Here is a 27,051-nt window from a genome sequence, read left to right on the forward strand (position 1 = left end):
GAAAAGCAGAAATAATAAATGCAGCCTTTTCAGACCACAAGGCAATAAAAATAACGATCAGTAATGGTACATGGAAAATCAAATCAAAAACTAATTGCAAACTAAACAATATGATACTCCAAAATCGTTTAGTTAGAGAAGAAATCATAGAAACAATTAATAATTTCATCGAGGAAAATGACAATGGTGAGACATCCTTTCAAACCTTTTGGGATGCAGCCAAAGCAGTAATCAGAGGTAAATTCATATCCCTGAGTGCATATATTAACAAACTAGGGAGAGCAGAGATCAATGAATTGGAAATGCAAATAAAAAAACTCGAAAGTGACCAAATTAAAAACCCCCAGCAGAAAACCAAACTAGAAATCCTAAAAATTAAGGGAGAAATTAATAAAATTGAAAGTGATAGAACTATTGATTTAATAAATAAGACAAGAAGCTGGTACTTTGAAAAAACAAACAAAATAGACAAAGTACTGGTCAATCTAATTAAAAAAAGGAAGGAAGAAAAGCAAATTAACAGCATCAAAGATGAAAAGGGGGACATCACCTCTGAGGAAGAGGAAATTAAGGCAATCATTAGAAATTACTTTGCCCAATTATATGGCAATAAATATACCAATTTAGGTGATATGGATGAATATATACAAAAATACAAACTGCCTAGACTAACAGAAGAGGAAATAGAATTCTTAAATAATCCCATATCAGAAAATGAAATCCACCAAGCCATCAAAGAACTTCCTAAGAAAAAATCCCCAGGGCCTGATGGATTCACCAGTGAATTCTATCAAACATTCAGAGAACAGTTAATCCCAATACTATACAAACTATTTGACATAATAAGCAAAGAGGGAGTTCTACCAAACTCCTTTTATGACACAAACATGGTACTGATTCCAAAACCAGGCAGGTCAAAAACAGAGAAAGAAAACTATAGACCAATCTCCCTAATGAATATAGATGCAAAAATCTTAAATAGGATACTAGCAAAAAGACTTCAGCAAGTGATCAGAAGGGTCATCCACCATGATCAAGTAGGATTTATACCAGGGATGCAGGGCTGGTTCAATATTAGGAAAACCATCCACATAATTGACCACATTAACAAGCAAACCAACAAGAACCACATGATTATCTCAATAGATGCAGAAAAAGCCTTTGATAAAATACAACACCCATTCCTATTAAAAACACTAGAAAGCATAGGAATAGAAGGGTCATTCCTAAAAATAATAAACAGTATATATCTAAAACCATCAGCTAATATCATTTGCAATGGGGATAAACTAGATGCATTCCCAATAAGATCAGGAGTGAAACAAGGATGCCCATTATCACCTCTATTGTTTGACATCGTACTAGAAACACTAGCAGTAGCAAATAGAGAAGAAAAAGAAATTGAAGGCATCAAAATAGGCAAGGAGGAGACCAAGTTATCACTTTTTGCAGATGACATGATGGTCTACTTAAAGAATCCTAGAGATTCAACCAAAAAGCTAATTGAAATAATCAACAACTTTAGCAAAGTTGCAGGATACAAAATAAACCCACATAAGTCATCAGCTTTTCTATATATCTCCAACACAGCTCAGCAGCAAAAACTAGAAAGAGAAATCCCATTCAAAATCACCTTAGACAAAATAAAATACCTAGGAATCTACCTCCCAAGACAAACACAGGAACTATATGAACACAACTACAAAACACTCGCCACACAACTAAAACTAGACTTGAACAATTGGAAAAACATTAACTGCTCATGGGTAGGACGAGCCAACATAATAAAAATGACTATCCTGCCCAAACTTATTTATCTATTTAGTGCCATACCCATGGAACTCCCAAAGAATTTCTTTACTGATTTGGAAAAAAGCATAACAAAGTTCATTTGGAATAACAAAAGATCAAGGATATCCAGGGAAATAATGAAAAAAAACACTAATGAGGGGGGCCTAGCAGTCCCAGACCTCAAACTATATTACAAAGCAGCAGTCATCAAAACAATTTGGTACTGGCTAAGAGACAGAAAGGAGGATCAGTGGAATAGACTGGGGGAAAGCGACCTCAGCCAGATAGTATACGATAAACCCAAAGATCCCAGGTCTTGGGACAAAAATTCACTATTTGATAAGAACTGCTGGGAAAATTGGAAGACAGTGTGGGAGAGATTAGGAATTGATCAACAGCTCACACCCTACACCAAGATAAATTCAAAATGGGTGAAAGACTTAAACATAAAGAAGGAAACCATAAGTAAATTGGGTAAACACAGAATAGTATACATGTCAGACCTTTGGGAAGGGAAAGACTTTAAAACCAAGCAAGACATAGAAAGAATCACAAAATGTAAAATAAATAATTTTGACTACATCAAATTAAAAGGCTTTTGTACAAACAAAAGCAATGTAACTAAAATCAGAAGGAAAACAACAAGTTGGGAAAAAATCTTCATAGAAACCTCTGACAAAGGTTTAATTACTCAAATTTATAAAGAGCTAAATCAATTGTACAAAAAATCAAGCCATTCCCCAATTGATAAATGGGCAAGGGACATGGATAGACAGTTTTCAGATAAAGAAATCAAAACTATTAATAAGCACATGAAGAAGTGCTCCACATCTCTTATAATCAGAGAGATGCAAATCAAAACAACTCTGAGGTATCACCTCACACCTAGCAGATTGGCTAACATGACAGTTATGGAAAGTAATGAATGCTGGAGGGGATGTGGCAAAGTAGGGACATTAATTCATTGCTGGTGGAGTTGTGAACTGATCCAGCCATTCTGGAGGGCAATTTGGAACTATGCACAAAGGGCGATAAAAGAATGTCTACCTTTTGATCCAGCCATAGCACTGCTGGGTTTGTACCCCAAAGAGATAATGGACAAAAAGACTTGTACAAAAATATTCATAGCTGCGCTCTTTGTGGTGGCCAAAAATTGGAAAATGAGGGGATGCCCATCAATTGGGGAATGGCTGAACAAATTGTGGTATATGTTGGTGATGGAATACTATTGTGCTCAAAGGAATAATAAAGTGGAGGATTTCCATGTGAACTGGAACAACCTCCAGGAAGTGATGCAGAGCGAGAGGAGCAGAACCAGGAGAACATTGTACACAGAGACAAACACACTGTGGTATCATCGAACGTAATGGACTTCTCCATTAGTGGTGGTGTAATGTCCCTGCACAATCTGCAGGGATCAAGGAGAAAAAAACACTATCCAAAAGCAGAGGACAAACTGAGGGAATAGAAACACCAAGGAAAAGCAACTGCCTGACTACGATGGCTGAGGGGACATGACAGAGGAAAGACTCGGAGCGAACACTCTGATGCAAATACTAACAACATGGCAATGGGTTCAAGTCAAGAACACATATGATACCAGTGGAATCACATGTCGGCCACGGGGGGTGGGAGGGAGGAAAAGAAAATGATCTTTGTCTTAATGAAAAATGCATGGAAATGATCAAATAAAATACTATAAAATTAAAAAAAAATAAAAATAAGTGACCTTGGGAAGGTCACAACAAAAAAAAAAATCAGCTACTCCATTGAGGGTTTTAGGTGCTGGGCATAGAAAAGCCTGTCCTCCAGTAGGTGACTTTTATCATAGTAAATTATATGTATACACACAAACTAACACAAGAAATGGACAAAATCCTCCATGAGCTCTTCATCCAAAGGCTGACATCTGGGCAGACAATAATGGGACAGAGGAAGTTTCCGGGTCTTACCACCTAATCACAAACTTTCCTGTTCTCGGACTATGAAGATGAGTCCATATCATATTTGAAAGCTGGAAAACAAGGGCCCAGAGAAAGGATGAATACCAGTATAATAGAAAGAAAAGAAATATTTTCTTACCCATGGCACCTGCAGTAGATTCACTGGTCACTGATGTCATGTCTCTTGCTGATCCGTGGTCTCGGATATGGGTGAAGGGCCCTACACCAATCTCACTCGCTAGAAGAATAAATGAGAACATAAATCTCAGACACAGGACTGGGGGTAGAAAGGACAAGATTATATTTTATATATATTATATTTATATATATTTTATATTTTATATATTATATCCCTTATATTTTGAAGGAAACTCCAAAATATCTGCTCTCTTTTCATCGTTCATCGAACAGAGAATCTCTCTAGTATTCCCATTCTCTCATTTTTTTTAAAAACTCTTCTAATCTAATGACAGATTTCCTACTTCCCCATCTGGGAAAAACCTTCCTTTTATCCACCTGTCCCTGAGAGCTATCATCTCCTGTCTCTCTTCCCTTTAGTGACTGAAATCCTTGAGGAAGCTCTCTATAAAAGGTGCTTCCACTTTCCTTCTTTCTACTCTCGTTTTAACTACAGTCTGGTTTTCAACCTCATCGCTCAAGTGAAATTGCTCTCTCCAATGTTGTTAACAATCTCTTAATTGCAAAAATCTCTTAATGGCCCTTTCTTCATCCTCATTCTTCTGAAGCTTTCTGCAGTCTTTGATATCATCAACCCATTCTCTTTCATTTTCATAACACAACTCTCGTGGTTCTCCTTTAACTTGTATGACTACTCTCTTTGGTCTCATTTGCTGGATTCTTATCTAGGTCATAAATGCTTAATGTAGGTGACCTACAAGACTTTGAGCTGGGCCCCTCTCTTCTTCTATGAGATTTCACTCAATATTCTACTAAACTCAGAAGATTTAACCATCATCTATATATTGATGATTCTCAAATCTGGTCATCCATCCCTTAATCTCTGTCATGACCTCCAGTCTTATGACTCCTATTGAACAAACTGCCTTTTGGAAATTTTGAACTGGGTTTCTTGTAGACATCTGAGCCTCAACATGTCCAAATCTTAACTCATTGCCTTCCCCTCAAAACCTTCAACTCTTTCTAAGTTCCCTTTGGCTGTCTAGGGTATCACGGTCCTCCCAAGCCATCCAAGCTCACAAGCCAAGTAATCATTATTTTTAAAAAGTCTTACTTTCTTCTTTAGTAGAAACTCTAAGTCAGAAAGGCAAAGGCTAGGCAACCAGGTCATTCATGACTGTTCAACCTCTCACCCACCATATCCAATGTGTTGACAAGATCTAGAGGTTATGCTTTCATCACATCTCTCCCATATTCTCTGTCTCTCATATAACCCTGTAAGTACACTGGTATAGGCCTCCCTTACCTCATGCCTTAACAATTGTAGTAGTTTTCTATTTGGTCTCCCTATCCTAAGTGCCATCCAACTCCAGTCCATCTTCCATTCAACTGCGAAAGTGCTTTTCCTAAAACCTAGGTCTGACCATGTCATCGTCCTACTCAGTAAACTTCAAAAACTCCCTATTGCTTTAAAGATAAAATAAAAACCCCATTTAGCAATCAATGTGCTTCTTAACCTTCCCCTTTTTTACTATTCTCCTTAGATTTTATTCCTCCTCCTCCTATAACATTCACCTTTCCTTGCACTGACTTTGCTATCTCAATTCAACTTTGGCCATACCAAATTGAAAATATGGCCACTAGGTTGCACCCAGTTACTTGGGAGTGGGGTTTGGGGGAGGATAGAGAATGTCTTTTCAATACATTAGCTCACTATACAGAGGGGCCACTCTCAAGTAATGCTCTGCTCTGTAAACACAACTGCTGCAATTTTTATGAATATATATATATATATATATATATATATATATATATATATATCCAAATGTCATGTTGTAATATTTGATCTTTGGAAGAAAAATCTGGAATACTTTCCTCATTTCCCTGAGTTTCTTCAAGTCCCTGCTAAGAGCTCCTCTGCTTCTTAGGTGATCCTTCTAAATTCTAGTGCCCTACTTCTCTTGATTATTTCCAATTGATCTTGTTTTTAGATTGTGTGCACATTGTTGTTGTTGGCACATTGTCTCTCCAATTAGACTGTAAGCTTCTTAAGACTAAGGGTGCCTTTCTTCCTATCTCCTGTGCTTTGCAGAGTGTGGGGAAACAGAGCAGAAACAATGAATGGTTATCAACTCACTGACACTGACATTGCCTAAGGAAATTTTCCCTGTGTTCCTATTATTCTACAGGCTCCATATATGTTAGACTCAATACTAATCACCACAGAAGGGTCCTTGTAGCTCAAGGACCAGCAGAGTGTGCAACTATAGAGAGATGAGGGATCCTGAAATGCATTTACTCACCCAACTGACACAACAAGGTCTTAAGTGTACCAAAAAAAAAAGAAGAAGAAGAAGAAGAAGCTCTAAGAGGGAAATGGAAGGGAAAGTGATTTCCCCTGAGATGTTAAGCTCTCCTCCCTGGACACATCTGACCCCCATCCTGCAGGGCTAAAGAGGAAGCCTGCTTCAAACATTCTTCCTTAGGAACAGGATAGAGCTAACAGGCACATGAGCAAAAAGAGAAGTTGTCTCTGCCCTAGCGCTGCTGCCTTCTGTACTGTGGGAGCTGGCTCAGAGAAGCTGATGTCCAGCTTTCCTTTGTGCTAGCTGGAGTCAGGATGATAGCGAGAGTTGATGTTTCTCCTGAACTCCTCTCAGACTCTACACTCAGGCTGGCTAACCTGGAGTTCTCCAATGAGGAGGTAGCCCCAGGTGAGCCTGTGCTTGTGGAGGCTGCACAATAGGTAAAGGCAGAATGAGGCTTGGCCACATCGAGTTCCTTTCACCAAGGACTCTTTCACCAATAGGGTGGCTTGTTTCCCCCTTTGATGAGTGCCTGGCAGTCCAGGAAGGTGAACTTGATTCAGTCTCCATATCCATGCTATAGAAGCAGTGATGTTTGACAGCAGAAGATCCTGGTCACCACAGCACTGATCTTCACTACTGAAGCAATGCTGGCCTCCAGGGTAGCTGTGTTCTGATTTTCAGAATCCTGGCCAGCTGTCCCTGGTGCTCAAACAGTGACTTCAGAAAACATTTTGGAAACAAAGGTACCTAAGCTAGTCTGTACTTCCATTGAGTTCTCAAGTCACTTCAATTCTGCCTCATTTTCTCAATTATAAAATGAGGATAATAATAGCACCTCCCTCCAGAACTTGGTACTTAGTTGATGCTTAATTTATCCTTTCTTCTCTACTCCTAACTCCTCTTACTCCCCACTCCCCCTGTACCACCATTGCTTCTCAGATCTCAAAACTCAGTAACCAATAAAGGGGGCCCAGGATAGACACCACATCAAGGCATAAGATGAAAGGTAAGCATGAATATAATGATGATAATACAATGTAACACTTTCAGATTTGCAAAGTACTTTTTTATCTTTTTACTTATTTTATTTTATTTTTTATATATAACATATATAAATATATATATTTATAAAAAATTTTTATTTTATTTATTTTTTATCAAAGTACAAATTTTATCTTATTTGTATAAAGTCAATCAACAAACACTTATTAAGCACCTATGCTAAGCCAGGCGTGGTTCTTAGTATTGAAAACTTGGAGTCAAAAATAAAACATCCCCTGCCCTGGAGAAGCTTACAGTCTACCAGGATCGTTTGTTTAAACAATGAGTCCTCATGGACTTAGAAATTTGTCCTAGGAAAGGAAAAGAACACAGACTTTACCTGTTTACATTTTAAAATCCTCTCTTTAGATTTTTACATCAACTCCCTTGCCTTCTCCTTATTCGAGCCGATTCAGGCAATTGGGATTAAATGATTTTCCCAGTGTCACACAGCTTGCAAATATCTGAGGTCAGATTTCACTCTAAGATCATCGATTCTCCAGGTCTGGATCTCTTCCACTGAACCAGCCAGCTGCCCCAGTCTCTTTAGCTTTTAAGCTCTCCACTAATGCTATCCCCCCCTCCAGACAGAGAACTGATGAATTCTGAGTGCAGACTAAAGTAGATATTTTAATTTCTTTATTTTAGTTGGTTTTTTCCCCACAACATAGTTAATGTTGAAATGTTTTGCATGACTTCACATGGATAATGAATATCATATCTCCCACCTTCTCAATGGGGGAGGGAGGTAAAAGTTGTTTTATTTTAAACCTTTGCCTAGTGATGATAGAGAACATCCTTGCTTCACCCCTAATTTTATTGGGAAAGCTTCTAAGTTATCCCCATTACAGATGACCTTTGCTGATGGTTTTAGGTACTATTTGTCACTTATTTTTTTTATTTGTTTATTACATTGGAGGGGACAGGTATAAAATTTATGTATCATATATAATATGTGATACATATTATGAATTTATATGTTTTATAAATTAACAAAATTATTTTTAGAAGAGCTATTCCCCAGTTGAGAAATAATAAAAGAAAATGAATAGGCTATTATATGTATACACCCAAACAAACAAAAGGCAAAATCCCCCATGAGATCTTCATCCAAAGGCTGCTATCACAGCCTATGTTAGGGCAGAAAGTAATAGGCCAGAGGAAATTGTCAAATCTTACAACCTAATGACAAACTTCCCCCATCAGTGATTGTCCTGTTCTCAGAATATGAAGATGACTCCATATCTCAAAATTGAAAACAAGTACCCAAAGCAAGGATAAATACCAGTATAATGGAAAGAAAATACATTTTCTTACCTATAGCATATACAGTGGATTCCCGGATCAGGAGGCCACTAGTCAGTGATGTCATGATTTTTCCTGGTTCTCCATGGTCGGGGATATGGGTGACAGCTCCTACACCAGCCTCACTTCCTAGAAGAATAAATCACAACATATATCTCAGCCACAGGAGTGGGCGTAGAAAGAAAAATATGTTATCCCTATATATTCTGAAGGAAATGCCAAAATATGTGCTCTCTTTCCTTCATCCTTCACCCAGCAGAGAATCTCTCTAGGATTCCCATTGTTTCATTTTGTTTTCAAACTCTCCTCATCTACTGGCAGCTTTCCTTCAACCCCAAATGAAAAACAGCCTTCATTTTATCCACCTGTCCCTGATAGCTATAATTTCCCATCTCTCTTCCCGTTTGTGACTGAAATTTTTGAAAATGCTACCTATAAAAGGTGCTTTTACTTCCCTTCATCTTACTCTCTTTTTTTAACTACAGTCTGGTTTTCAACTTCATCATTCAAATGAAATTGCAAAAATCTCTTAATGGCCTTCTTCTTAATCTTCATTCTTCTTAAGCTCTCTGCACTCCTTGATACCTAATTATCTAATTTTGATAACAAAACTCTCCTGGTTGTCCTAGGACTTCTCTAATTATCCTGTTTTAGTCTCATTTGCTGGATTCTTACTTAATTAAGTCCTTAGTGTAGGTGCCCTATAAAGTTTTGAACTGGGCCCTTCTTCTCTTCTTCTATGGGGTTTCACTCAGTGCTCATAAACTCACATAAATTTATCTATCATCTCTTTTCTGATGAGTCTCAAATCAGGTCATCCATCCTTAATCTTTGTGGTGACCTCCAGATTTACAACTCCTATGGGACAAATGCCTGTTGGAAATTTTGAATGGGGCATCTTGAAGAAATCTTAAACTCAACATGTCCAAAACTCCCTCAAAACTTTCTGACTCTTTCTAAACTTCCCAGTGGCTATCCAGGGTATCACTCTCCTCCCAAATCACCCAGGCTCACAAGCCTGGTCATCATTCTTTTCAAATAAAACCCTTACTTTCTGCTTTATTAGCAAATCTAAGACAGAAGGGCAAGGACTAGACAGCTAGGTCATTCCTGACTGCTCACCCTCCAACCCACCATATCCAATCTGTTGACAAGATCTATAGATTTTGCTTTCATCACATTTCTCCTAAATTCCCTGTCTCTTATACTTCCTTCATCACCTTATGCCTCAACTACTGCAGGAGTTTTCTGGTCCCTGTCCCAAGTCCCATCCCATTCCACTTGCTCCTCCATTCAATGGCCAAAGTGATTTTCCTAAAACCCATATCTAATCATGTCATTGTCCTATTCAAGAAACTCTAATAAGTCCCAATTGCTTCAAGGATAAAATACAAAATCCCATTTGCATTTCTGTAAATATTCATCCATTTCCACTAGATAGTCCACTAAAATACTTTTATTTTCATATACTTGTGTAAAATGGCTACTATTGAATACTTTAATTTCCTCTTCATGTATGGTGAAGTCATGTTTCATAAACTTTTCATACTGGTAGTTTGATTTTCTTCTTTACCTTTTGAATCAAATTAACCAAAGTTCTATGCTATATGGAGCAGGTGTTTTGTTTGTTTGTTTCATAAAACCAAATCCTAGTTTATTAGTTCAGTAGCTCTCTTATTTTCAATTTCATCAATTTCTCCTTTGATTTTTAGGATTTCCAATTTGAACTTTATTAAGAGATTTCTGATTTGTTCTTTTTATACTTGTTTTAGTTGCATGAACAAAGATCTGATTTTCTCTATCTTATTAATATAAGGCATTTACATTTTATATCACAGCCTCAATCCATCTCTCTCTTCAAGGTAATTGGATGTTGTTCCTCCTCTTACATTGTATAATTTTAATATGTCCTCCATTTGTTGGCTATGGGAGACTTCATCTCCCATAGCTATGACATTGCACCAGCTATCTTCTATACCTGTAATGCTCTCCCCTTCCTCCCCTCCAACTCAGAGACACCCCCCCCTTTAAAGGTCAAGATTCAGCTCCAGCACCACCTTCTACATGAAACCTTTCATGATTTCCTACATTCTTCCTCCCTACCTGCCTTGTTAATTGTATTTGTTCTCAGTTTATAATCAACATAAATTCATCTCTGTAGTTGTTAGCCTTGTTAGAATACATGGACCTTGGAAGAAGGTATTATTTCATTCTTTGTCATACCTGACACCTGAGAATGTGTTTCTCCTGCCCTCTCCAATTCCTGTTTCATGTCTTTATGGGTTTTAGATTTAATTGAACCTTTCCAGGGAAGAAAAACCAGAAGATAAGTTAAGAATAGTTTATTACTACCTGTAATGCCAGAGGATCATGACAACTGAGCAAGACACTAAGGTTTGAGAGAGTGTAATAATTGAAGAAGCAGAGGATAAAAACATTATTAATGAAAACTATTGGGCAACTTTGGTGAATGAAGAATATAAGGAAGAGCCACAAGACTCTCTGGAATGTTGGGAGATCCCCTCATTGTATCAGATTAGAAAAACCACAAGGTCTGACTCTTAATTTTGAACAAGAAAGAGATAGGGACAGCCTGCTTTCCCAGGCCCCTGGGATAATTTTCCCTTTTGAACTATTTATATATATTTTGAGTAGCAAAAAGAAAATAGACAAATGAGTAAATGGAGTCTAAACTTTAGCCATATCTAATAGTGTATCTAATTCTGAATCCCTACAACACTTTTAATCCTCTGCCTTATATTACTCCCTTACAAAAAGATAAAAAATCTTTCATTGTAGTGTCCCATTAAAGAGAGAGAGATATAAATATAGATATAAATAGACAATAAAGAAATCTAAAACTTACTCTTTGTGGATCTGATTCCTGGGAGCTTATGTTGATACCCTGTAGTTTGAGAATGGAAAAGAAAAGAAGAAAGAAAAATTCAGAGGGAACAAGTGTTGGAGATAAGGTGAGGGCAGGGAAGGACAAGGCAAGGAACAGCAGATGAAAGGAGGGAAGACAAGAAGAGAATAGCAGAGGAAAAAAAGAGAATAGGACAGAAGAGACATAAACACAAGATTTTGGGAAAGATACAGAAAAGAAAGGCCAAAAAAGAAAGAGAAAAGAAAGGGAGAAAAGATAGAAGAAATATATAAAGTTGACAGAGAGAAGAGAGAGAGAGAGAGAGAGAGAGAGAGAGAGAGAGAGAGAGAGAGAGAGAGAGAGAGAGAGTGAGAGAGAGAGAGAGGGAGAGAAGGAGAGAGAGGGAAGGAAAGATAGAGGTGGGAGAGGGAGGAAGAGAGTTTGAGTAGGGTATCTGTGGGCAAAGGGTTAAAGGAGTAATGGAAAGGAGTTGGTTTGGGGCCCATAGGGGGGAAATGGTGATTCAGCATTCAAGAAGGGATTCATGGCATACTTCATTGTTGAAGGAGTCTAAAAACAATCAAGTCTCTTCTGATCTTGAGAAGTGAGCTCCCCATGTCTTCATAGTTTGTCACCACTTTGAGGGCCAGGGCTCCCAGGAGTGAGAGAGAAACCATGAAAACAAAGGAGACCCAAAAGGAAAGAAGAATTTGGGGCAGGTGAGTTGTTTTCTGGAAAGGGAACCACCCAGAGAAAGAGAGGCATATATCCCAAAAGTCAAGCTATTTACCATTCACAATGAGGCTATCATTGTCTATAACCAGGTGTTTTAGCTTTCTTGTACAGAGCTGTTCAGTCAGCTCCCAGTAAACCACCTTTTTGTCCAGGACATGGTTGGAGGAGTCCTTCTTGAAACTGCAGAGTATATCCACTCCGGTTGCTATCCTGTTCCTCAGAGACCTGGAAATTAATGGTTCAGACAAGTGGTTTCAAACAGTACTTCCTAGGAGTCACATGAGCTATATTAAGGGTAGTTCCAAATTGATTTTAATGTGCTAGCTTATTAATTTAAAAAGTTATATATGTATGTATGTATGCATGTATGTATGTATATGTTTTTCTGAGCCAAAATGCAGGCAATAGGGACCGTGATGATGTATAATTTAGTGGCTTCAGAAATTTCCTTTTGAGTTGGACACCACTGGTTTAGTTTCTGAAATTTAGTTATTCAGAGAACACTCTTGAGAGAAGTGGCTGACTTGGAATAAAGGTTTAGAGATGATTGTAGATTTAAAGTTGAAAAGGACATGGGAAGCCATCAAATATAGCCCTCTCAGTTTATAGAGGAAAGAAATGGAGGCTAAGTCAGATTATGTGACTTGCATAGCATCACACATCTTGTAAGTGAGAGAAAATTTGAACTTGTTCTTTCTGATTCCACACTTAGCACTTTATCCACAACAAGGAAATTGGCAGTGCTCTGTAACATCACTCATTTGTATGTTTACATGTGTCTGTGGGGTCCGATTATTTTCAGTATTTCTTTAGAGTAGTGGAAAGAACAATGAATTTAAAATCAAAGATCAAGTGTTCAAATTCTGACTATTTTTGACCTGGGGAAAGTTATTGGGATCTCCTTGGGTCTTCATTTTTTCATCTGTAAATGAAGAGAATGGTCCAGATAACCTCTACTGTCCCTTCCAGCTTGGTGCCTATATAATTCTAGAGAAAGGTAATGTTGATATGTATTAATCAATCATTTTCTAAGCACTCATTTGGTGCCTCCTATGTTATTCCTTTCATGTGGCGTTATAAAGTGAAAACAGTTGCAAACTTATCTATGGAAAGCGTAATGGGGAAAGGATATTTTTCTACCTGAGAAAGAGTATAAGGAGTGTAAAATATTTTAAAGGCTTCTTGGTTGGAAGATTTTATCCATTACAGCTTGGGAAAGAAGGAATATCTATTAAGAAGCTGAAGAAGAAACCAGCCTGGGCATCATCTGAGTGAAATGGAAATTGCTGGTCCCTAATATCTGAGCTGATGATGTCTTGAAGGATTCTCACCTCAGTGAAAGGTCACTGCATCCAGAATACTGAGAGCCAATCCTGCTGCTTCCAAACAATACCTTGAGCTGGAAACAAAAGAAGAGAAGGGAACTTCTGTGTGCCTGGCTAGGGCAAGCCTAAATACACAGGGCTAAGGAAGGTAGCATGGGACAGAAGACAGAGGAGGTAGAAGGAAATGGCAGTAGAATCTCACCAAGATTTGCAGGATATGCTCAGCAGCCTTGAATGTTCTGGAGTCCTTTTGATTCATCTTTGTTGTGTAAAACATGTTGGTAATAGTGAAGCTGAGTGTGAAGTTCTTGTAGTAAGAGCTCCATGATACTGTACAAAAGGAAAGGTATCCCATTGGCTGAGACTTGCAAATGTTATTCAAATGAGAGAAAATGCTTTGTAAATCTTCAAGTTCTATCTAAAAGCTAGTTATTGTGAAGATCATTACAATGATCATCATCATTATTCCAGGTGACACTGTTCAAGTCCTTCCTCAGAGGAAAACTCAGCAAAATGAACCCACTAATGAAATTTTGAGGATCCCTCCAGCCATACACAATTTTTCTAGCAGTGTTAAAATTGTGGACTTGGAGTTAGAAGACTGAGGGAAGCTGACAAATCCTCACTGTCTGACAAAGTCACAGTTTGGGAGATGGGGGCTGGCAAGGCAGCTCCCTGAAAATGAGGCCCCCACTGATCCCTCTCAGTGACTTCTCTCTCTCTGCAACTTCCCTCACTACAATGGTCTTGTTAAGATTACTGTCTCCTCCCTAATACAGGAGAAATAATATGAGAGCAAATACCTATAGGATTAACACACATATATCCCATACATAATCCCCCAGATTATTACCCTAAAAGTTTACATTCACAGAATTAAAACCTAAAGATCATTACCCCCCTTCCTTTTCCTCTCCACAGAGTTACATTCACTTCTATTACAAGCCAGGCAATCCAAGAACATCAATAGCTTTCAAGACACACTCCACTGCAGATAGAAACCAAGCAACATTGCCAGGTGCTTTAAACTAACACAAAAAATTGAACATGTAAATTGAAGGAAACCCCAAATGTGGTCTGTCTCAAATTAACCTTCTAATCATGTACCTAGCTACAAAATGTTTTGTTATCCATCTCCTAAGTAATTGTGATTGATTGTGGAAGCTGAACAAAAGTAACAGTGATTATCCTTAGGTCAGGGAGAACTAACATCTAGGATCACCCTGTTCTGATGTCATTCATCTATAGCAACAATGTTTCATTGAGTATTTACTTAAGCTTGGCATTTGCTGTTAAGTTCCATGGAAAAATATGTATAAAATGGATTGTGTGCCAAAGAAGTATGTAATCACTAACCTATATAATAAACAAGCCTCCATTCTATAGCAGAATGCTATGTGACTCCTGGGCATGTGCGACTGAGCACATAGCGTGTCTCATCTCTATTACTCAACTGATTCATTACACAAAGAAGGAGTAACACCTCACCCTCTGAAAGACCGCTGGACGTATCTCAAAATAAAACCTAGATTCAAATTGTGGCCCTGCCATGTGCTATGTTTTTGCCTTAGTTTCCTCACAAGTAAAATGAGGAGGTTAATCCATTTTCAAGGTTAAGAACTGATTACTTAAAAAAATTGCTGAAAATACTGAAAATTAGTTTTGCAGAAACTAGGGATGAACCAATATTCTTGCATCACATAACAAAATATCTTCCAAATGGGTACATGACTTAGATACAAAAGGTGATATAAAACAAATGAGAGTAATGGGGAAAATTTCAACTTACATATTAATGGACGGGGAGAGTTCATGATCACATGAGGGATAAATAGGACAGAAAGATAAAATGGACAATGTTGCTTACATGAAATTAAGTTGCTTTCCCCTCAAAACAAAACCAATGTAGTAAAATTAGAAGGGAATCAGGTATTTGAGGAGAAAAAGTCTTTGCACTTGGCTTTTATTTTTATAAATTTGGATTAGAAATGAGACCCTGATCAGAAGAATTTGAAGCAAATCCAAGTTGATTGAAGATAGAGAGATCTCTCGTCTGATCTCTATCAAATTACCCTTTAAAATCCTGATAAAATGCTTTACAATGAATTCTGGAGCAGTATTATAACACACACAAAAAAGATGACTGATTTTCCAGCACAAAACAACTTAGAAAAGCTAGCAGGACAGATGGAATGGACTGTGGTAGAGGTGGAAGTGGAACACATTTTGCACCAGGGCAGGCCCACCAAGCCAGCAGGCCTTGACCACAACTGAAGTAACAGGAAAGACTTCTGGAGCATTAAGTCCCAGATAATAAATGGGGGGGGGGTCAGAAAATTGCTTAGAAGATTACATGGGTCCCTTTACTCACTCTTACGGCAATTCTTGTTACATTGCTCATATTCAGATCCCAGTCTGTGGGAGAGATTCTCTGGGTGGAGAAGGGCTAGCAGAGACCAGTGCTTGTAGCCACAGGAGAGCAGCAGACTCTCCCTGGTCACAGTTCCAAGGGAGGAAAGAGTGCTTAGGGTACTCACAAAGCAGAATATAGACCAGAAGGGTACTAAACAAACCATTGCTTTCATGATACCAAATGTGAAGGGTTGAAAGCAGATTGATCCCTAGAGTTAACTCTGAGGGCAGCTGTACAAAGAACCTTAAACTTGGAGCAGTACTCAACTCTACCACAGGTACAGATTCAATTTTAACTCTCATTTTAAAAATGGAAAGGAAAGAACTGGAAATGAGCAAAAAGATGAAAAAGAAATTCAACACAGAGAGCTATTTTGGTGACAAAGAAAACCAAAACAGAAAAGTAGAAGACTACAAAAATCAATGCCACTGCATGCAAACTTTCCAATAAAAATAAGGATTTCCAATAAAAATAAGGATCAAGCCAAAAAACAAATTAATGGAAGAAGCTCAAAAAGAGCTTTAATGATCCATTAGGAGAGGTAGAAGAAAATTCAGGAGAAGTGATGACAGTGATACAGGAAATTCATGTAAAAAGTCAACACCTTATAAAAGGAGGCACAAACAATATTGAAGAAATGAACATCTTTCAAGTCAGAATATATGAAGTGGTAAAAGACATTTTATAAAAATTCAATGAAGAGATGAACTCTTTCAAAAAGTAGAATTGGCCATATGGAACAAGATACACAAAAATACACTGAAGAAGAATTTCTTGAAAGGCAAAATTAGCACTAGGGGAAAAAAAGAGGTATGAAAATTTGCTGAGGAAAACAACTTTAGATAGTAAAATGGGCCAAAGGGAATATGAACTACAAAACCTCACTCAAGAAAATTGTCTTCTGTTGTCCATCAATGGGAAAATTGCTGAACAAATTGTGGCATCTGATGGTGATGGTATTGTGTTGAAACAAATTGTTGAACTGAAGGAATTCCATGTGAATCAGAAAGACACCTTCAGAAATTGATGCAGAGAGAAATGAGCAGAAGCAGGAGAACATGGTAATCAGAGACTGATTCATTGTGCCATAATCAAATGTAATGGACTTCTCTACTAGTAGCAATGCAATGTTCTAGGACAATCTATAGGAACTTATAAGAGAATGCTACCTACATCCAGAGAAAGAGGAGTGATTACAGAAATGCTTAAGAAAAACTTATGATTGATCAAATGGTCTGATTGACAAAATGATTGAGGATTTTGACTTTTGCACTTTATTTTTTTTTCGTTGAAATGAAAAAAAATTCATTTAATTAATTAATTTAGAAGATTTTCCCATGGTTACATGGTTCATGTTCTTTCCCTCCCCTCCTCCTCCCCCATAGCCAACACACAATACCATTGGGTTTTACTTGTGTCATTGATTTATCAAGAAAAGATAAGGACTGCAAAATGATTCTAAGTCACACGTATCAAGGAAAGATATATTGATGAAGACCTGTTTCCGAATTTTAATTGCACTATGGTGATTGTTTGGAGTCTACATCCCCAGTCATATCCCCAATGACCCATGTGATCAAGCAGATGTTTTTCTTCTGTGTTTCTATTCCCACAGTTCCTCCTCTGAATGTGTATAGCTATCTTTCCCAAAAGTTCCTCAGAATTGTCTTGGATCATTGCATTATTGCAAATAGAGAAGTCCATTGCATTCAATTGTACCACAGTGTATCAGTCTCTCTGTATAATGTTCTCCTGGTTCTGCTCCTTTCACTCTGCATTAGTTCCTGGAGGTTGTTCAGGTCACATGGAATCCTTCCAGTTCATAATTCTTTATAGCACAATAGTATTCCATCAACAACAGATACCACAATTTCTTAAACCATTCCCCATTTGAAGGGCACACCTTTCATTTTCCAGTTTTTTGCCACCACAATGAGCACAGCTATAATTATTTTTGTACAAGTTTTTTCCCTTTGATATCTTTGGGGTAGTATAAACGCAAGGGTGATATGGCTGGATCAAAGGGAAGACAGTCTTTTAAAACCCTTTGGGCATAGTTCCAAATTGCCGTCCAAAATGGTTGGATCAATTCACAACTCTACCAGTAATGTATTAATGTCCCAATTTTACCACATCCCCTCCAACATTTGTTATTTTCCTTTGCTAATGTTAGCTAATCTGCTAGGTGTGAGGTGATACCTCAGACTTGTTTTGATTTGCATTTCTCTTATTATGAGAGATTTAGAACATTTGTTCATGTGCTTATTGACAGTTTTGATTTCTTTATCTGAAAATTGTCTATTCATGTCCCTTCCCTTGCCCATTTATCAATTGCAGAATGGCTTGATTTTTTGTACAATTGATTTAGCTCTTTATATATTTGAGTAATTAGACTTTTGTCAGTGGTTTCTTATAAAAAATTTTCCCACTTTTTGCTTCCCATCTAATTTTGGTTGCATTGGTTTGTTTGAACAAACCCTTTTTAATTTAATGTAATCAAAGTTATTTATTTTACATTTTGTGATTTTTGACTGGTCTTAAATTATTTCCTTTCCCAAAGACTGGCAAGTATACTATTCTGTGTTCAACTAATTTATTTATAGTTTCCTTCTTTATATTCAAGTCATTCACCCATTCTGTGTTTATCTTGGTGTGGGGTGTGAGACACTGATCTAAACCTAATCTCTCCCATACTGTTTTCCCATTTTCCCAGCAGGTTTTGTCAAATAGTGCATTTTTGTTCCAAAAGCTGGGACCTTTGAGTTCATCATAGACTGTCTTCCTGAGGTCACTTACCCCAAGCCTATTCCACTGATCCTCTCCTTCTGTCTGTTAGCCAGTACCATATTGTTTTGATGACCATTGCTTTATAGTATAAGTTTAAGATCTGGTACTGCTAGGCAACCTTCCTTCACATTTTTTTCATTATTTCCCTTGATATTCTTGATCTTTTGTTCTTCCAAATGAACTTTGTCATAGTTTTTTCCTAATTCAGTAAAAAGGTTTCTTGGTAGTGTGATAGGTATGGCACTAAATAAGTAAATTAATTTGGGTAGAATGATAATTTTTATTGTTTGCTAATCCTACCCATAAGCAATTAATATTTTTCCAATTTTTTAGATCTAGTTTTAGTTTGGTGGAAAGTATTTTGTAGTTGTGTTTGTATAATTCCTCTCTTTATCTTTGCAAATAGATTCCTAAGTATTTTATATTGTCTAGGGTGATTTTAAATGGAATTTCTCTTTCTATCATCTGCTGCCTGGGTGTGTTGGAAATATGTAGAAATGCTGATGATTTATGTGGGTTCCTTTTGTATCTTGCAACTTTTCTAAAATTCTTGATTTTTCCATCAGCTTTTTAGTGGATTCTCTAGGATGCTTTAAGTAGACAATCATATCATGTGCAAAGAGTGATAGCTTGTTCTCCCCACTGCCTATTTTAATAAATTTCTTTTTCTTCTTTAATTTCTATAGCTAGTGTTTCTAGTACAATGTTAAATAATAGAGGTTATAAAGGGCACATCCTTGTTTCACTATTTTTATTATTGGGAATGATTCTAATTTGTCCTCATTGCAAATGATGCTTACTAATGGTTTTGGATATATATATATATATGTGTGTGTGTGTGTGTGTGTGTGTGTGTGTGTTTAACACACACACACACACACACACACACACACACACACATATATATATATATATATATATATATATATATATATATATATATATATATATATATATACTGTTTATTATTTTTAGGAAAAGTCCTTCTATTCCTATACTTTCTAGTGTTTTCAATAGGAAAAACTGTTGTATTTTGTCAAAAGCTTTTTCTGCATCTATTGAGATAATCATGTTACTTTTGTTGCTTTGCTTGTTGATATGGTCAATTATATGAATAGTTTTCCTAATACTGAAACATCCTTGCATTCCTGGTATAAATCCCACCTGATCATAATGAATAACCCTCATGCCTTGCTAGATTCTTTTTCCCAATATTCTATTTAAGATTTTTGCATCTATATTCATTAGGGCGACTGGTCTGTAGATTTCTTTCTCTGGTTTTAATCTACCTGACTTTGGAAATCAGTCCCATATTTTTGTCATGAAAGGAATTTGGTAGAACTCCTTTTACTTGCTTATTATGTTAAATATTTTCAATAGTATTGGGATTGGTTGTTCTCTGAATGTTTGATAGGATTCATCTGTGAATCCATCTGGTCCTGTGGATTTTTTCTCAGGGAGTTCTTTGATTGCTTGCTTATTCAATTTCTTTTTCTGATATGCGATTATTTAAGCATTCTATGCTTTCTTCTGTTAATCAAGGCAATTTATATTTTTGTAAATATTCATTTATATCACCTAGATTTCCATATCTATATTGCCATACATTTGAGCAAAATAGATTTTAGTGATTGCCTTAATTGCCTCTTCATTAGAGGTGTTATCTCCCTGCTCTATCTCTGCACCCAAGGTTCACAAACTTCAGTCTTCTAGAGTCCTAAAATGTCTAGCTGCTCTCTGGGGTTAGAAGTCCCTGGTGGTCATACTTAGCTACCAAGGAGCTAGAGTTGTCTCTGATTATGGCTTGCTGGCTGTGACTCTGGCATTTCAATACTAAGTTCTACTGTGGTGTCCCTTCTTTCATCTGAACTTGTTTTTTTGAGGTATTCTATATTGGTTGGTGGTTTGGAGAGTAAAAGTCCTGTTTAGACACAGCCGCCATCTTAACCCAGAAGTCCTGCTTTTGACTTTAAAAAATCACTTTATTAGTAATTGGGAAATAGGTTTTGAACAACAATAAATGTATAATGCAGTGAAATTGCCCTTCAGCTCTGGGAGGTGGGAAGTAGAAGGAGAGGGGAAGAACATGAATCATGCAACAGTGAAAAAATAGTCTTAATTAATTAATTAAAAATAAAAATGGAAAAAATCAGACATTAAAAATGAGAATTACGAAAGTGGAAGATAATGTCTCCATGAGATATCAAGAAATAATCAAAGAAAATCAAAAAATGAAAAAAAAGCATATTTGAAATGTTTCCTTCATTTGAAAAACTCTTATATGGGAAATAAATCTAGAAGAGATAATCTAAGGATTATGGAGTTATGTTAATTTCATGTTAAAAAAAGAGGTTAGGCATTATCTTTAAAGAAATTATCAAGGAAAACTGCTCCAATATTGCAGAATCAGAGAGCAAAAGAGAAATCAAAACAATTCATCAATTACCTCCTGAAAGCAAGTCCAAAAGGACCCTAGGATAGTATAGCCACATTCCAGAAATCCCAGGTCAAAGAGAAAATACCATCAAGCAAGAAGAAACAATTCAAATACCATAGAACCATGATCAGGATAATCAATATTTTTCCAGCTTCTACATTAAAGGATCATAATGGATGGAATGTGAAATTCCAAAGGGCAAAGAGCTAGGACTTCAATCAAGGATCACTTAACCAGTAAAAATTAGCATAATGCTTCAGAGGGGGGAAATCGATAGTCCATGAAATAGAGGTCTTTCAAAAATTCTTGATGAAAAGATCAGAACTAAATGGGAAATGACTCTCAAACACAACATTCAAGAGAAGCCTAAAAGGCTAAACAGGAAAAAGAAATCAAAAGACTTTCAATAAGATTAAACTGCATACAACCATGCATGAGAAGATGATTCTTATAAAGTATCTGGTCATTATTAGGGAACTTAGAAGGAACATACATAGACAGATGGCAAGGGTATGGGTTGAATATGATGGGATGTTACAAAATAAAATATAAAATAGAAATATGAGACAAGGGTAATGCATTGGGAGGAAGAAGAAGAGTAAAATAAAAAGGGCTCAATTATTTCACATAAAAGAGACAAGAAAGAGCTTTTTGCAGTGGAGGGGAAGAGAGCAGAGATTGGGAGGGAGGTCTCATTTCATTGGCTCCATGAGAGAAGAATACCCACAATCACTTGTGTATTAAAAATCTATTTACCCTGAATTAAAGAAGGAAGTGAAGGGAGTAAGAGAAGGGGTTAAGAGAACTGATAGAAAAAGAGGGCAAATTGGGGAAAGTGGAGGCCAGAACCTAAACAGGAGTAAATAAGATGGAGAGTGTTATATTCACTAATCATAATGAAGCAAAAAAAAAAAAAGTTTACACAGCTCTCTAATAAGAGACTCATTTCTCAAATACGTAGAGAAATGAGTAGAATATACAAGAATACAAATCTTTCCCAAAATGATAAATGGTCAAAGGAGATGAAGAGGGAATTCTTAAAGTAATTAATGTTCTCTTTAGATGTGCAAAATATGCTCTAAACCACTATAATATAGAGTATTGCATATTAAAACAACTCTAAGTTGTCACTCTACAGCTCATCAGAGATTGGCTATTATGAAAGAAAAGGAAAATGACAAAACTTGGAGGGGATATGGAAAAATTGAGACACTAATGCCCTGTAGTGGAACTTGTGAACTTATTCATCCATTCTGAATGCTAGAGGGGATGTGGCAAAGTTGGGACACTAATGCATTGCTGGTGGAGTTATGAATTGATCCAACCATTCTGGAGGGCAATTTGGAACTATGACCAAGGGGCACTAAAAGACTGTCTGCCCTTTGATCACTGCTGGAGTGTGTACCCCAAAGAGATAAAAGGGAAAAATACTTGTACAAGAATATTCATAGCTGGGCTTTTTATTGTGGCAAAAAAATTGGAAAATGAGGAAATACCCTTCATTTGAGGGAATAACTAAACCAATTGTGGTATCTGTTGCTGATGGAACACTATTGTGTTCAAAGGAATAATGAACTGGAGTAGTTCCATGGGAACTGGAATGACCTCCAGGAACTGATGTAGAGTGAAAAGAGCAGAACCAGGAGAACATTGTACACAGAGACCCATACACTGTGCTACAATCGAATGTAATGGACTTCTCCATTAGTGGCAAAGTAGTGATCCTGAACAACTTGGAGGGATCTACGAGAAAGAACACTATCCACATTCAGAGTAAAATCTGTGGGAATAGAAATACAGAAGAAAAACAACTACTTGATTACATGGGTCGAAGGGATATGATTGGGCATGAAGATTCTAAATGAACATCCTAATGCAAACACCAACAACATGGAAATAGGTTTTTATCAAGGACACATGTAATACTCAATGGAATTGCATGTCGACTATGGGAAGGTTGGGTTGAGGGAAAGCAGGGAAAGAATATGTTTCTTGTAACCAAGGAATAATGTTTTAAATTGACTAAATAAATAATTTACAAAAAAAAAAGATATTGGCTATTATGGAAGAAAAGGAAAATGTAAAACTTGGAGGGCAAATGGAAAAGTTGAGACACTAATGCCCTTTTGTGGAATTTGTGAAGTTATTTATCCATTCTGGAGAGCAATTTGGACTTATGCCCAAAGGCATAGGCCTAACAGTACATACTCTTTGAGCCAGTAATACCATTATTAGGTTTGTTTACCAAAGAGATTAAAAGGGGGGGAAGCAAGGGGTTATATGTGCAAAAATATTTAAAGCAGCTCTTTAGGGGGATGTGGGGGGGTATATAATTGGCAAGTGAAAGGATATCCATCAATTGGGGAATGACAAAGTTGTAATATATGATTATTATGGAATACTATTGTGATATAAGAAATGAAAAGGAGGAACTCAGAAAAACCTGGAAAGATTTACAGGAATTAAAGCATAGTATAATAAACAGAACCAGGAGGACATTGAACACAGGGACAGGAATGCAGTACAATGAACAGACCTATGAATAACAGTTTTTTCTCAGGAATATAATGATCCAAAACTATGCCTCAGGACTCGTGATTTTTTTAAATGCCATCTGCTTCCAGGGAAAAAGAATTGATGAATTCTAAATCCAGAAGAAAGCAAGATTGTTTTCACCTTCTAATTTTTTTATTTCAGTTTCATTTCATAAAAGGTCTAATATGGGAAACTTTTATATGTTTACATATGTTAGATCTACATAATATTTGCTTACCATTTCAAAATGGGTGAGTGGGTGGGGGAATTTGTGACTCAATGATCCTTAAAAATTTTGGAAACTGTTGTTACATATAATAGAAAAATTTAATGTTGAAAAAATTTAAATGATTCTCCAATAATAGTCAAAGTTTATGAATAGGGAGGTCTCAATGACGAAACTCAAGTAAACAATATCTATGTGAACAAATTACCCAAATCACTGATAATTATAGAAATAAAAATTAAAACAATTTTGGTGTTTCACATAAGCCCATACAATTGGAAAAGCTGGAAAAAAGGAAAAGGACCAATATGGGTAATGGAGAAAATGGGCTACTGATACACTGTTGGTAGAGCAGATCTGCACATTGGACTCAAATTTTAAGAAAGTAAACTAGAACTATGCCATGAAACTATGCATATAGCCTTTGGCTGAAAAATATCATTACTAGGTTTACATCCCAAAGAGTACAAAAAAAAAGAACCAGATATCCTAAGGAAAAAATACCAAACCTTTTTAATGTGGCAAAGAATGGAAATGAGGGGATACTAAAGAATGGAACTTGAGGAGATACTCTCATCAGTAAGGGAATGACTGGACAAGTTCTCATGTTCATGAGTGTGATGAAATATTATTTTGCTATAATAAATTATTGAAGAGTAGCAGAGAGCTCCACTTCTAGAGTTATGAGGTCTTGGGTTCAAATCTGGCATGAAATTCTTCCTGGCTGTGTGACTCTGGATAAGTCACTTGACCCCAGTTGCCTAGCTTGTAACATTCTTTCTGCCTTGGAATGGATACTTAGTACCAGTTTTCAGACAAAAAAGCATGGCTTTCTTGAAAATAAATTTTGAGATATTTTCAGAAAAACCTGGGGAGACTTGTGAGCAGCACCAGAAGAACAATGTATACAATAACAACATCATAAAAATAAATAACTTTAAAAGATTTAAGAATTCTGATCACTACCATGACTAATCAGAATACCAGAGAATCATTGATGAAGCATACGTTTGAACAGATTGGTGTTGGATTCAGGGGGCAGACTAGGATATATATTTTGGAAACAGCTAATGAAATACATTTTTATAGATTATAGGTATTTCTTATAGTAATAATTTAAGGGGAGGTAGAAAAGACAGCTTTTTACATTGGAAATTTATTATTTAATTTTATCATGAGGAGTAGATTAAACTAGATAGCCTGGAAGTTCACTTCGAGATCTAAGTCTGTGATGTTATGAGTCTAGGACCAGTAGCTAGCTTTCAACTTCATAATTAAATGCAGCAAAATTTACCAGCATTCATCAAAAATGCAAATGGCTGCTACCTGCAGTGAGAGGAACTGAGGATGAAGTCAGAGAGAATGCTAAAGTGATGGTTTTTCTCTGAGGCACTGAGGAAGAAAGATCGTGAATGAAAACTATGGACCAGGTAAGCATGGTATGATTATAGGGAGGGGCTATAAAATACAAGGGAAACTATCTCTGTTTCACATGGTCACAGGCTGACATGTGGGGATTGAAATATGAGAAAGGAACCAGGATTTTCTGGTGTCTTTCTCTCTCTTTGGCCCTCCTATCCCAGCTTCTCTTTCCTAAGATGCTATTGGAACAAGATCAGGATGTACAAATTGTATCCTCTGTTTAGTGCCAGGATAAGAATACTCACTGTTTCTGAAGCAAGGGAAGCTCATTTGGTGTTTATAGCCTGTAGGGAGAGAAAACAGCCATGAGTGGAGAGACTATGGTTAGGAGAGAACAGAAGAAAATAAATCTACCTATGATCCAATAGTTAGGTAGTGCAGTGGACAGAGAACTTAACTTAGTCAGAAAGACCTGAGTTCAAAATTAGCCTCAGACATTTTAGTTCTGGTACTCTGGGCAAGTCACTTGACCCTGACTGCCTCAGGTTCTTCATCATAAAAACGGGGGTTATAAGAGCACCTACCTCTCCAAAGGTTGTTGCGAGGATGGAATGAGATGTTTGTCAAGCACTTGGCAGAGAGACTGATTCAAAGTAAGCATTATATAGACGTTAGTTATTATTATTAGAGCTGCAAGAGACCTCCTAGATGATTAAATCCAAGTCCAAGAGCTTAGAAAGCTAGGTGTCAGGTTCTAAGAGAGATCACTTCATGGGACACATATCTGAGGTCCAACCTGTTTCCTTGGCCTGTTTTCCTGAGCCTCGTGTCTCCTTATCAAACAAATCCACAAGTATTCAGTGCTTTAATCTATAGATGCAAAGAGGAAAATGACACTATCCTTGGCCTAAAAGACTGCTTTCCATGGAGGGTGACAGTGTGCACAATACACTAATATGTTTGTGCTGCATAAAAACGAGGGTATGAGATTGCACAGTTAATGGCTGGCCTCTGTGCCTATGTTACCCATAGAATATTGGCTGTCCCATAGTCCTGGCATCAGAGTGGAAGCAGACCTTGAACTAGTTTCCCTGCACTCAAGTACAGGATGAGAAAAGAATAGGGATTCTATGTCCCTCCCCTGTCAGTTTTGGTGACTAATGGAATTTGAGTTATAGATAGTTCCAGCCTGGTTCACAGCAGCTGGATTTGAACCTGATTCAGCATAGGCAGGGGTCACTGTGTTTAGCATAGTCCACCTGGACAAAGGGCCCGTCTCTCCAGAGTCGTGGCCTTAAACTCTTTGGGATATCCCCTGGAATTGTACTAGGAGTCAGGACTGAATTCACTTCAGGTGTTGAGCTGAGCAATGAAATTGCTGAGGATAGGTACTGTTTGTCACCTTGACAGTAAAAGTTCTGGCTGTGGCCTCTGTGGGTAAGGGGATTAAGAGAGATTTTCTCTGATTCTGTATGTTGGCCACCATCAGTTGTGGTTGTCAAGGGATGCTATTTAACAGAGGTGACTAATAGGGATTTTTCTGCAGAAACAGTGGTTAAGGACACCTTGGGGTCTTCAGAAAAAGAATTGGTTAAGGGGTGACTTGTGCTGCTTTCTGACTCAGTGCTTGGAGCTCGAGTGACAGGGCTCATAGGAGAAAGGATTATGTCTGACTTTGCTGCTAAGAGACAGAGTTGTCTGTTTGTTACTAGTGGCAGTTTCAGCAGATCTCATGTTCTTTTGCCATGGGAATAACTGGAAGAGGCTACAGGAGTTGGAGGGAAAAGAGTGTCATGTGCCAAGTAGGACTGAAGTTGTGAGAGACTTGTGACTTCTGA

At 37.2% G+C, this 27,051-nt stretch overlaps 1 protein-coding gene across 1 annotated transcript in view; it reads right to left on the minus strand.

Annotated features, from left to right (window-relative positions):
* Positions 1-27,051, minus strand: part of LOC130458060 (mucin-16-like) — a 46,860-nt gene that overhangs the window by 7,719 nt on the left and 12,090 nt on the right. Inside the window, exons 3-10 of the mRNA XM_056820968.1 lie at positions 25,519-25,557; positions 13,656-13,783; positions 13,460-13,527; positions 12,184-12,353; positions 11,394-11,432; positions 10,751-10,828; positions 8,540-8,656; positions 3,840-3,972 (exon numbers count right to left, since the gene is read on the minus strand). Of these exons, the coding sequence (XP_056676946.1) occupies positions 3,840-3,972; positions 8,540-8,656; positions 10,751-10,828; positions 11,394-11,432; positions 12,184-12,353; positions 13,460-13,527; positions 13,656-13,783; positions 25,519-25,557 (772 nt within the window). The remainder of the gene's footprint in view (positions 1-3,839; positions 3,973-8,539; positions 8,657-10,750; positions 10,829-11,393; positions 11,433-12,183; positions 12,354-13,459; positions 13,528-13,655; positions 13,784-25,518; positions 25,558-27,051) is intronic.

The sequence above is a fragment of the Monodelphis domestica genome, chromosome 3 (assembly GCF_027887165.1).
Source record: "Monodelphis domestica isolate mMonDom1 chromosome 3, mMonDom1.pri, whole genome shotgun sequence".
In the NCBI taxonomy this organism is placed as follows: Eukaryota; Metazoa; Chordata; class Mammalia; order Didelphimorphia; family Didelphidae; genus Monodelphis; species Monodelphis domestica.